Raw genomic sequence first — 13,341 nt, 5'->3', positions numbered from 1 at the left:
TTGGTTACCTTTTTTTCCTCTCAATTACAGTATTGTGATCATTTTGATGATGTATGTGTAATGTGAATAATAAAATTTACATGTCTGTATGCAGTCTTTTGAGGTCTTTTGAGGACTTTCTCATATGTGGCAATATATATTGCTTTTTATCCTTTCAGCTAAGCACATATAATCACCACTGTCCTGTGAATTCCCTTTTCTACCTCTTAAACATCTGGCTAGTGGGGACTCAAGGATTCCAGTGAGTCAATGCATGTAACTTTGTACACAACATAGCTATATTACTGTATACAACAGCAATCTGGTGCTACTGTTTTGTCCTTGGCATTCATAGGTGTTGCCTGATTCCTCTCCTCTGTCATAGTGCAGTTGTATTATGTTCTATGAATAGTGAGATTTCAGTTAGGGGTATTGCCTATGGCTTTTATCCTGCCATCCAATGTGAAAAATGTGTACATATTTCATACTTGACTCTTACCACTTACCTCTCAACAGATCATCCACCTTAACTTTAACAAAATAAATAGTGTTTTTGAGTGAATGGGGAAAAGATTTATGACTGTTACTGAATGTTACTTTTTATCTCTTGGATATTCCCGGGAAGAGGGAACCATAGGATTTGGAATTGGGGATGTGGCAATTAACAACTAGGACACATCCAAGCTTTTACAAAACAGACTGATTATTTACCCTGTGTTGGGCCATTACTTTCAGAGAATTAGTAGGCATAGTTCACTCTAAGATTCCTTATCTCAGAGATGGAGGGAATATTTTTGGTTGGAACTGGGAAAGCAAGGCAGGCTAGATATTAGCCTATGAAAATGATTGTAAAATCTTCATGATGATCTTGTGTTTTATATTTTAAAGAATATTGTGGGGGTGCTTGGCTGGCTCAGTTGGTGGAGCATGTAGCTCTTGATCTCTGAGTCATGAGTTCAGGCCCCACATTGGACAAGAAGTCTACTTAAAAAAAATTTTTTTAATAAAAATAATTTTAAAATAATGTGATATACAGTTAGAAATTTTAATTTTTAAAATTACTCCCTATTTGAGTGGGAATTGATGAGATTTTAAAAAGGTAGAAAAAAATCTGATGAGCGTAAATTATGCACAGTGAATCAGGAAGTTACTCTTGTTCTTACACTGGAGGCTCTGGAAAGGCTGATAAATGCAAAGGGAGAATGGGTAATGAGACCCATATACATATCTTGTGAATGAGAACAAACATGTTTTCCTGAGCAATGTCCTTGTGAGTTATGTGCAGGATGGGGAGGCAGCCTAGTATGGTGGCAAGAACATAAAATTTGGATGCCAAAGGTCTGATTTGAGATTCTAGAGCCATGGCGATGAAAATCGTGACCATTTTTATATCCTTCAGTGATAATATTTGTTATATTGTCCTTAAAAGATCATTGTCAGGATAAATGATGCATGAAAAAAAAATTTCAATCTTGTGAATTTCCATACAAATTTCAGTTGTTACTACTACTAAATTGGCAGATCATTAAGAATTGGTTAAAATTATAATGTCTCCAAAAACTTAAGATTCAGAGATAAGATCTTAAAGACTAAATTCACTCAACAGTTAATTTTCAATAGATCAATTAATTGCATTTCCTTATAACTTTTGTTTCTCAAATGCATGTTCTTTATTAATTTCTCCTAATTTAAAAGTAATAATATCCATTTTAATAGGTGACAATCACATTTGGAAATTGCAATATATTTTCTTTCTGCTTTGTAGCTTACTTTATGAAGGTTACATATTGCCTTATTTTATAATCACCATATGATCCCTCAGCTCCTGAATTGTTTTGGGGGAGGGGAGATGAACAGCAAATTATATTTTCTCCAGTGTAAAACTATTGTACTCTTTGTGAAAAGATGGAGGAAAAATTGATGAAATATAAAGCTGATCAAGCTTATGGTACTTTAGTTTATTGTGAAATTGAAGTTTCAATACTGCATCATATATATATATATATATATATATATATATATATATATATGAACATGCCTTAGTTTGTATAGTATCAAGTGGCTGTTTAGAAGGATAAACTCTGGATTGGTGGCAATAGTAGATGAAGAAACAAGTTAATCAAAGATATTGTCCTATGTCTACCACTTAGTATGTTAAACTGTATACTTAATCATCTTCTAAGGGAAAACACACTGGTTCATAGATAGATTTTTCTTGCAATAGAGACATTCAACAAGACAGCTCTGAAGTATTTGATTAACTTGAAATAAATGGTGGCCCTTAGGATTTCAGGTTTTTCTGCTTTGTAACATTTTAGGTCTGTTATTACCTTAGGTGAACGCAATTCCCCAAGAAAGAAGATGCTGAATTAATTCGTCTATGACTTATGTCATCAATATATCTAGAAAAGGAATAAAAGTATGTGCCTCTACCATTTATGAGATTCTAGGTAGCTTTTTAAAAAACATTTCACAAAAACTGGTCAATTGTATATACCCTGATAATGAGTATAGGCTCTTAGAAACAAATCTTCACATACAGACAAATGAGATAAAACAAAGGTATGCACATGCACATACACACATACACACAAATTCATTTATTATCAGAGTTCAAGAATATTCTCTTATTGGATTTTCCCTGATACAAGATCTAATAAAATAAGAAGCTCCCTCAAAGTTAATATTTCTTTGCTTCACTGTCTTCAAACACACCATACAGTGAGTGAACCCCAGTCAAATTTCTAAAGCTTTTCAGGACAGATTGCATATACTACCTTACTTTTTGCCAGGATTGCATCACTGGACTTTTTCAGGATGTTTATGTCTAAAAACAATCCAAATCCTTTTTTTGTTTTGGCAAAGATTAGCTACAAAAATAACTGATCATTTGTGTAGTAATCCATAATAGACATGAGACATTATAATCTGTTAATAATGATTTGATATGTAGAATTTAATTGGAATATATTTGTTGAGTAAACTAATAAATGATTTTTCAAGCTATATTGAATTCTAGTAAGATTGTCTCATTGTCTAATGAGTATCTAGCAAGATAATCTATCTTCTTAATTCTTGCTAGTATATAATACTGTCATTCATTTACTTTTGTGTTAAGAGAGCAATTACCTACTTTTCTTCTTTGTTCTTATTTTCTCTGGAATTTATTAAAACCTCTTCAATAAAGTCATTTCTGAAAATACTACAAAGCAGATGTGCCCATAAAATAAACATAATTGAAAGAGGAGAATTAAACATGCATGCCTCAAAAGCTATATCTTAAACAGTAAAAATTCACTGTATCAGTGATTATCCCAATAGTATTAGAAGAAAAAATTTCCAATAGTGACACTATGGCAAAGTTAGAGAAGCAATGAAAAGAATGATATACCACCAAGAGTATTCAATCAAGGGCAGCTGCCTAACCTGACATTTTTAAAAGGAGAGTTACATGGAGCACCAATATATCATGGTATGTTATAATTTATTAATGGATATTTCCCCAAGAGTTTACAATTAAATTTTCAAAATTCTACATGTTATATTCTCTTCTTGGGAGTTGCAAGGCATCTAAAGTTTCTGAGAAGTATTTAATTGGAAAAATGTAGGTAAATGCACATAACATAAAATTTACTTTTAAAAATGTACAATTCAGTGTCATTAAGTACATTCACAAGGTTGTATAATCATCACCACTGTCTCCTTCCAGGTATATAGCTTTGTGATTGTTAATTTGACCATGAAACAGTTTTCTTCTGGAATATATTTTAATTTTGGTATGTCCAGAAAATATACTTATGGAAACAATGATCTGATCCAATCCTCTCAATTTAAACATTGAAAATAGAAAATGTGATTTTAAGAAATTAAATATCTTGCTGAAGATTACACAGGTCATTGGGATACAGTCCGTCAGTATCTCATTCATATTTCCCACTTCCAAGAACAGGACTTTTCTATTTCAAGGTATTTTCCCCTTGTTTCCATTGGTGTTGCCTGGATCCAATGTCCCAGTAACCTACAAATAATACATTACAATTTGACCTGAAAAATTCAGGACTAAAACAAATACATTACTTTTTAAAAGCTACATTGTACTTGTTTTATAACTCTCTCACTGTGGATTTCTTATGAGAACTTTCATTGTAAGAACTCTCTTTAATTTACATAATTCTTTTGTTCTTAGGTCTTTTTAAGATTGTGGCTGATAAAACTCCATACCTTACTATGGAAGAAATAACAAGGACCATTCACATTGGATCAAGTAGACTAGGGCATCCTTGCTTCTATCATCAGAAGGATCTAAAGCTAGACAATCTCATTGTAAAACATGGTGAGCAAATCATGCTCAACTCAGTTGAAGAGATCAGTGGAGAAATAATGGTGAACTGTGGAGTGGTAAGGAATCAGCAGAATCACTCATTTACTTTGCCTTTGTCACATGAAGGAGAATTCTATGAGTGTGAAGATGAACATATTTATACCCTAAAGGAGATTGTTGAATGGAAGATCCCAAAGAACAGAACACGAACTGTGAAGCTTACTGGTTTTTCAAATAAGTGGGACTTAACAAATCCATTCCCTAAAGGCTTTTATGGTGCTCTGGTTCTCAAGCCTGTTTATGAGATTCAAGGTGTGATGAAATGTAAGTATCCACTGAGAATGATGCTCTATGAGGGTGAGCACTGTGGGGTTTGGGAAGGAGGAAGGCTTTAGTTTGAAGAATGTGACCCTGTCCCCGACTTGTCCTTTAAGACCACTGAGAGTTAGATTCTCATCTGTAAATAAGTAAACCATGTATTTCGTGCAAAGGTTAAATTGAATATATATATATAAATATATATTGTAAATTGTGTGGTGCTATCGAAATGTAAATGCAGTAATTGGCAGGTGCAGACAGGTTAAACTACTAATTCATTTCTATCACTGCCAGTTAAACATGGTCAGAAAAGAGCTACTTTTAAAGATAGAGTATATTTGGCTAGAAAGAGCCTTTCTTGTATGAAGGTGGTCAGCAAAGTGATAAGGATGCAAAGTTTCCTTAATATGTCCCCTATTGCTATTTTTGTAATAGCTTTTTTTTTCCCCCAGCTATCCACCACTGGTCATAAATCTTACTAGCTAAGAGTCCCTCTGACTCAAGGGAAAATGATGTGACAAATTAATTCACACATAAGTGTATTTTAATATATAATATTTATAGGATTATTTGTATTTAAAAATAGGAATAGCTGGAGAGACCATTGTAACCCTAAAGGAATTAATACTTTGAATTTTCAGGATCATGGCACTAAGTGGGCAACCATGGAGCAAAGAGTTCTGTAGGTAGTCAGAAGTCCTGGATTCTGACTCTGGGCCAGTAACTTAATAGTTGGTGACTTTGAGTGAGCCATTTAAACTGTGACTTTGCAGAGGGGTTGATGATACCTCTTTTGCCTACCTCTTAGAATTGTTTTAAGAATGAAATAAGATTGTATTAAGGTACTGTGTATAACACTTGAGAAAAAAAAGCAGTATGTAAAAATGTTTAGTCAAAGGTTATTCCTTGGATATCTCAAATTCTAATTATCTCTGCTCCTATAAATATTGTTGGTTGTTGGTCACTTACATAAATATGAAAGAACTGTTGTGAATCTTTGGGTAGGTTTTAGAACTACATGTTAAATTTTGTTACATGTAAGTGATTTAGCCAGGAATTAATTAATTCATCTGAATTAAAGGTACAAGGAAGGAATTCCATTCAAGTAGTGATTATATTTTAATACTGCAAAAAATTGAGGCCACAGCATGATCATTTTTTAATATGACAAAAAATGGATGTCACAGCAAATTTTAGGCCTCACATTAGTGTTTTGTTAGCTGTCCCAAGATGTGTAATTGAAATTGATAATTGAGTTTTCCTCACTTTTCATAAAAAATGTATATAGCATTTTCTCATTTTAAAATTTGTTAATTTTTAAAAACCATTGGCATCTCTTATCACACAGCTGCAAATGTAGGCCAACTCAGAACCTAAGCATGTGAATAAGGTGGCTACTGCATTTTATGAATTTAGATTAGAGATCAACAAAAGCTTCTCTGAGGAAAAGTCTTCAACTAAGGCCTGGAAGATGAGTAGGAGGCAGTAAGGCAAAGAAAGAGGAGACAACATTGAAGGAAGTGATAGCAATTACTAGGAGAGCAAGTAAGCAAGATATTGGAGCTTCAGTATAGCTGGTGTGAGAAAAGAGAGGATAGGTTGAGACAAATATCAAAACATGCAACTGAGTAGTGGAATCAGTCATGGAGAGTTTTGACATACATGTTAAGGGGTCCAAAGGGCAAATTAGTAAAGGGTTTCAGTGGAAGGGACAGGACAGAGGAGTGTAAGGAGGCCATTAGGTGTATGGCAGGGTACTGAGGGGTTAGCACAATAGTGATATCAGCAGGACACTTGTTCCTAATTGGTATTTAAGAAGTACAACCAACAAGATTTGGAGGTCTGTTGGAAGGAGGAAAGAAGTCAACCTGATCCGTAGGCTGCTGACTTGATCTACTAGTTGGATGGTGATACAGTTCACTAAATATAAACATTGACAAATGAACAGGACATATTAACACAACTGTTTAGATGGACTTGTGTATGGTTTCATGCTAACCAAGGCCCCAGAAGAAGGCCTTTGGTTAAGCTAGCATCCTTTCCAAAATATTTTAGTCTAATTTCCATTCTTTAATGGTATTTAAATCAAATTTTGATTTCTTTTGGATCTTTACTTTTTTAGGGATTATTTTAGACATTAGTTCTTTTTGTATAGCAATTTCAGGACAGATGCTGTTATGGTACTGCTTTGCATGTGTACTGACTGCAGAATATTCTCTGGAAATAGAGGACAGGTGTCCCAACACAAAAAGTCCAATTTTAAAAATTACTGTTGTAGGCATTTTTCTTCTAAATATAAAATGTAGACTATTTTTTTTAAATCAATTGTGGTCTTGTTTTACATTATTCTATCTTATATTAAAGATTCAAACTTGCCTTGAAGTCAACAGCATATCGCTTGCTAAGTTACTTTCCGATGGCCTGGAGTTCAGTCATATTTGAAAACCCTCTTGTCTCAAGTCCTCCCTTTCTCAAGTGACAAGAAAAAGAATAGGTCTGAGGCAGGGATAGAAAATTTTAGAGAAACCTTAGGGGTAAAAGCAAGATGAAAAAGACTGAGAACTATGGGAAGCTTTGAAATATTGATTTGCTGAAAAGAGAACATAGTAAGTAAATAAAGAAAAGAAGGAATATCACATATTCTACTCCTGGTGTTAGGTTTTTAATATGTTATTGATGTGAAAATTTAGGCATCATAAAAAAGTAGCAGGGCATGTTTACATGAAATATTAGTTCCTGGAAACTCTTGGTCATAATTCCCATTACAGGCCCGAAGCCCCTCTTGACACTCACTATACATTTCATGATTTGTAAGACATTCTATCTCTTTGGATAATAGATATAAATAACCACCCAGGACCTTTAACTACTAGTCTCATGTAAGTCAGTAAGATCTGTTTGTGTCTTTCATTGGAAGATAAAATTCATGTTAATGTGGCAAATGGAATACATAATATTTACAAATGAAAAACTGAGTCATCTATTTAAACTTGTTACTAAAAATCAGAAATCTTGCTTGTTAAAACTTCTTATTTGTCTTATGTTTTGATGTACAGATTGATAATTACTTTTCTCCTGATGAAAATTTCAAGAATTGAAAAAGCTGCATTTCATTTTAGGTAAAAACGTCAATGCCTTCCAAAATTTAAGGGTACAGTTTTTGCTTAGGTATATGACATATCAACTCATTTATAAACTGAAGGTTGGAATCACACAAACAGAAGGTGGTATCAGAAAAGCAGTATCTGAATTTTGAATAATAGGTGATAAATCAATAGCAAAAAAAACAAAAACAAACAAACAAACATTGGTTGTTTAGTATTCTGAGATGACTTAATTTTTTTTAAAGATTTTATTTGTTTATTTGACAGAGAGAGATCACAAGTAGGCAGAGAGGCAGACAGAGAGAGACGGGGAAGCAGGCTCCCCGCTGAGCAGAGATCCCCGATGTGGGGCTCGATCCCAGGACCCTGAGATCATGATCTGAGCCAAAGGCAGAGGCTTAACCCACTGAGCCACCCAGGTGCCCCCCTGAGATGACTTCTTTCTTTCATTTTATTTTAAAAAATAATCTCAATATTTATCAAAGTCAAAAAAGTCAAATAGTGGTAAAAGGATTTATAACAAAGTGATCCCTTGACCATTCCCAAATTTTCCCCATGTTCTGCTACTTTGAGATAACTGCTTTAAATATTTTGTCTCTGTGTTCTTGTGTTTACATTTGAATTTCCAAATAAGGTAAAGGTAGTGCAATTTTTCAAGGCATTGACTTTATATAGGATTTGAAGAACACTCATCCCCTTCATGAAGACTCCACCCTAGCAACCTTATCAAATTCTAATCACCTCCCAAAGGCCCCACCTCTTAATACCATCGCACTGGGGAGTAGGGTTTCTTTTTCTCTTTTCCTGGGTGCAGGGGTGGGGGGTGGGGAGGGGGAGTAAGGTTTCAATATGTTTATAGGCAGGGGCGGGGATGAAAACATTTAATCCATGATAGGGTTGTCTTGCGACTTCCCTTTAAAACCATCTGGGTGGTCCTGTTCTTTCACTGTGATGGCAGTTTTTAGTCTGGAAACTCAGATATTTCATTTCTTAGATAATTTCTTTGATAGTGTCCTTTCAACTATCTTTTTTTCCTCTTTTCTCTTTCTGTAACTTCTGATCTTTTGTTGAAGTTCCCATACTGATCTAGGACTATTTTCTTCCCTATTTTACATCTTTCTTGTTTTTGGTTTACCTTCAGGGAAAATTTCTTAACTACGTTTCCAACTGTTTTAATGAATTTTTAATTTCAGTTATCATATTTTTAATTTCCAAGAGTTATTTCTTACATCATTTTTTAAATGTTACTGTGTTCTTATTTTAAGAATGCAATATCTTATCTCTCTGAGACTATTTTACAGTTTCTTAAAGTTTTCTGTGTTCCTTGCATTTTATCTGCCTGTTTGGGACGCCTGGGTGGCTCAGTGGGTTAAGTGTCCCACTCTTAAATTTCAGCTCAGGTCATGATCTCAGGGTTGTCGGAGCCTTGAGTCAAGGTTCATGCTTGGCATAGAGCCCACTTAAGATTCTCTCTCTCCCTCCCCCTAAAAGGAAAAAAAAAGTTTTGCTCCGTGTCACTCTGTTTGCTCCGTGTCACTGTTTTCCTCAAATGCCTGGTGCTTGTTTGCCATTTGTTCATATTTATATATGGGACACTATTTTTTTTTTTAATTTACAAGTGAGGCATGTTTACGTAATAGCCCTTTGTTTCTGAATTTTAGGTTTCATTTTGCCAGCTTTTGTCCTCAGAGCATTCCCTAAATTCAGGCTCTGTAAGCCTTTCCTCTAGGACTTGCTCAGTTTCATCTGAGAAGTATCTTTCTGATACCTTGTGGGCCTTCTGAAACTTCTGTAGCTGAGTGGGAAAGTTGCTGAGGGTTTCACCATTCCCCCATAGGGTTAGACTTAACTCCTTTGCTTTTAGTCCCCCTGTTACTTCCCTGATTGCCTGTGCCTAGCTTCCAGATTCTGTGACTCTGCATCAACTGCTTCCTGCAAGGAGAAAGGTCATAGGCGTGACCACTTGTCTTCCCCAGAATAGAGTTGGAGACCTGGGGTTAACCACGCTTCAGACATTCAGATAGCCCCTTTGCCCCCTAGATTCTCATTCACAAGTCATAGGAGCCTTATATCTCCAATTTATGAGCCTTTTTGAAATCTCATGGGACAAGCTTTCCATTGTACTATGGCTTCTTAGGAACATAGGCTTTCCTTTTTCTTTTCTGCCAAATTTTTGACCATTCTGCCATTTGTGTTCTACCTTCATTCCATGTAAGGGTTGTAGATGTATTTTAGATTTACTCAATCTTATTCTCTTTTTTTCTTTCTCTTTCTTCTTTTTGCCCTTATGCTAAATTTGAGAGAAAAAAGGGTTGGAGGGGTGCCTGGGTGGCTCAATCGTTAGGTGTCTATCTTCGGCTGGGGTCATGGTCCTGGGGTCCTGAGATCAAGCTCCACATCGGGCTCTCTGCTGGGCAGGAAGCCTGCTTCCCCTCTCCCACTCCACCTGCTTATGTTCCCTCTCTCACTGTGTCTCTCTCCATCAAACAAATAAATTAAAAATCTTAAAAAAAAAAAGAGGGGTTGGAAAGACAATTTTTCACCTATAAACTCACTACTTACTTAAACTAGTCCCAGCCCAGAACTTTTCCTGGACGTAGAATAATCTTGAGAGAACTGGTTGCTAATTTTGCTAAAAGAGAAGTACAATTTATAAACAATATTTTTATTAAAACATAATTTTCAGTAATTTATTAGCATATCAGAGTGAGTTTCTTATGTATTTATTTTTATATTCTCGATGCATGAGATAAGTAAATGTTCAATATTGAATAAATAGAATACATGAGGGGTGCCTGGGTGGCTCAGTGGGTTAAGGCCTCTGCCTTCGGCTCAGGTCATGTTCTTGGGGTCCTGGTATCAAGCCCTGCATCGAGCTCTGGGCTCAGCGGGGAGCCTGCTTCCCTCTCTCTCTCTCTGCCTACTTGTGATCTCTCTTTCTCTGTCAAATAAATAAAAATTTTTAAAAAAATCGAATACATGAATTAATGAAGCAACTAAAATATCTGTTTCTGTATGCACACATACTGCATAGTACAAAGTTCCTATTTAGGTAACAAGAAAAGTTTTTGCCTCACCATATCCAGATGTGATTTATTATGATAACATATTTATGAATTTAATAGCTAAGGAGAAAGAATATTCACTTCAGGGCACCAAAGTTGTATCGTTTATATTTGTATAACAGATTCAATTTTTATTAGTGATGCTTTTCCTAATGTGCCTATGAAAATATTGTGACTTAATATGATATTTAGAACCAATGAATACTTTAGTCCACTTCCATTTCATTTTCTTCCTTTAGGCAAGTAATATTATTGCTAGTAGAAATATCAAACAGCAAGCAGTATAAGGTACAATTTATATATGTATTTATTTATTCTTATACTACCAACTGTAAATATTTATTCTTATACTTCCAACTGTAAATATTTTACCAGTGTTCTCCAGAAAAACAGAAGATATTTATCACATTATATATAATTATATTGTATAATATAAACAAAATTATATATTAATTAATTTTAAGGATGACATATAATTATGGGGGGGCTAATAAGTTCAACGTTTATAGGACAGATTGGCAGGCTGTAAACTCAGGCAGAAGTTACAGAATGCTATAATTTGAGGCAACATTTTTTCTTCTCTGAGAAACTCCAATATTTGCTCTTAAAGCCTTCAAATGATTACATGAGACTCACCTATGTTATCGAGGGTAACATTGTTCACCCAAAGTCAACTGATTTAGATGTTAACCACATCTGCAAAATACCTTTGCAGAAACACCTAGAATAGTGTTTGATTAAGTAACTGGGTACTATAGCCCAGTCAAGTTGATAGATAATAACCATCACAAACATCAGTGGAGAACCTTGTTGACGTGTGTCATCCAGGATAAGAAAATGGCTAGTCACTTCTCATAGCTTTTATAAATTAAATAAAAATATGAAAGGAAAACTATTATAAATAAGCCCATAGTAAATATAAGTATATTCATTTTAAATGACTCTTAATTTCTGAGTGAAGGCCGTGATGATTTTTTTTTCTGCTAGAAATGTTAGAGAGCAACCCAAAAGGCACTTTCTTTATTCATAAATACAAACAACAATAGAACCAGGGAAAAACTATCTAAGAAAATGAAATTGATGGTATAGTCTCTTAAGTTGAAATGAAGCTGAATAAATGGGAAAAAAAGATAATTCACAGAGTATTCATAAAGAAAATTGAGTCCAAATGGATGAACTATAAAGAAAATTTTAATTTAAAAGCCTAGAATAAGGCAAAGTTTGGAAATTATTAATGCATTTAATAATCACTCTAAAGAGCATAATGTGATACAAAAATATAAACAAAACAATTCACTGAGCAATCACATATGAAAACACTTTTAAGAAAAATATAAGTATAATCTTGGAAAGTAAATGACAAAGAAATCAAACTTAGAGAGTGAAAATTTCCAACAAATAAAAGAATTATTATTATTAGATAATAATGTTGGAGGAACTAGCAGTTGAGAGAAACTGCAGGGCTGGAATTGACAAAACTTGTTTTAAAAAAAATATGTAGAAACAATAATCTCTTAAGGCTTTTTGACTGGGCCTGAGAATTAAATTGACTTAGACAGATTAAATAGAGAAAAGCAAATAGATTTACATGTTTCATGTGAAAGAGGAGCGAGCCCTCAAAAGGGAGTGAAGACACCCGAAAAGACAAAACCTACATGCTTTTATATTGGTTTGAATGAAAGAGGCAACGTGGAGAAATAACTAGACGAAGTATTGTGGGGAGACTAAAAGAAGATAAGAGTTAGTTTAACAAGGTCTGTTTGGTCAGAATTCACTTGGCTTTACCTCCCTGTGGAAGGATGTTTCTTCTCTCTTGGTAGGGAAGGCATCTTTCACATCGGAGTTTTATCTCCTGTTTTCGGGAAGAAAAGGAGAGATTAGAATATCCTTCTTGCACCTGCTATTTTATCAAGTGCCTTTAACTCAAAATAATCTTGATGCCAAAGTGATTTATTTTGGGCTGTCATCTTCTGCCATCCTTCACTTTTAAAGGATAATTTTGCTGGAGATAGAATATTAAGTTGGTGGGTTTCTTTTTTTTAAACACTTTAAGTATGCCACTTACTCTTTTGCTTGAATGCTTTCTGAAGAGAATTACAATCTAATTTCTATCCTTCTTCTTCTACAGGTAAGATTTTATTTTCTTCTGGCTTCTTCAGGTTTTCTCCTTTTTTTTTTTTTAATTTTCTATGGTTTCAATATGATATGCCTAGGTGTAGGGTTTCTGGTATTTATCATGCTTGCTGCTCTCGAGCTTCCTCAATTTTGGAAAATTCTCCACCATTATTACTTCAGATATTGTTTCTGTTCCTTTCTCACTTGTTTTCCTTTTGGCATCACTGTGGTGTGCATGTTCTACCTTTTGTAGTTACTCCACAGTGCTTAGATACTCTGTTCCTTTTTTTTTTTTTTTCATTCTTTTTCTTTTACTTTTCAGTTAGGGAATTTTCTATTGCTATATCTTGGTATATCTTTAAGTTCACTGATTTCTTTCCTTAGCCATGTCTAGTCTAGTGATGAACCCATCAAAGTCATTCTCCATATCTGTTAGTAT

General features: G+C 34.4%; 1 protein-coding gene across 2 annotated transcripts in view; it reads left to right on the top strand.

The window, feature by feature from the left end:
• The window catches only part of THEMIS (thymocyte selection associated), a 189,043-nt gene that overhangs the window by 84,307 nt on the left and 91,395 nt on the right, over positions 1 to 13,341 (top strand). For both annotated transcript variants that reach the window (XM_047735038.1, XM_047735039.1), the window contains exon 3: positions 4,166 to 4,624. In XM_047735038.1, the coding sequence (XP_047590994.1) occupies positions 4,166 to 4,624 (459 nt within the window). The remainder of the gene's footprint in view (positions 1 to 4,165; positions 4,625 to 13,341) is intronic.

The sequence above is a fragment of the Lutra lutra genome, chromosome 6, assembly GCF_902655055.1.
Source record: "Lutra lutra chromosome 6, mLutLut1.2, whole genome shotgun sequence".
NCBI classification, from domain to species: domain Eukaryota; kingdom Metazoa; phylum Chordata; class Mammalia; order Carnivora; family Mustelidae; genus Lutra; species Lutra lutra.
The sequence above is the reverse complement of the archived record's forward strand: the minus strand, read 5'-3'. Positions and strand labels throughout refer to the sequence as shown.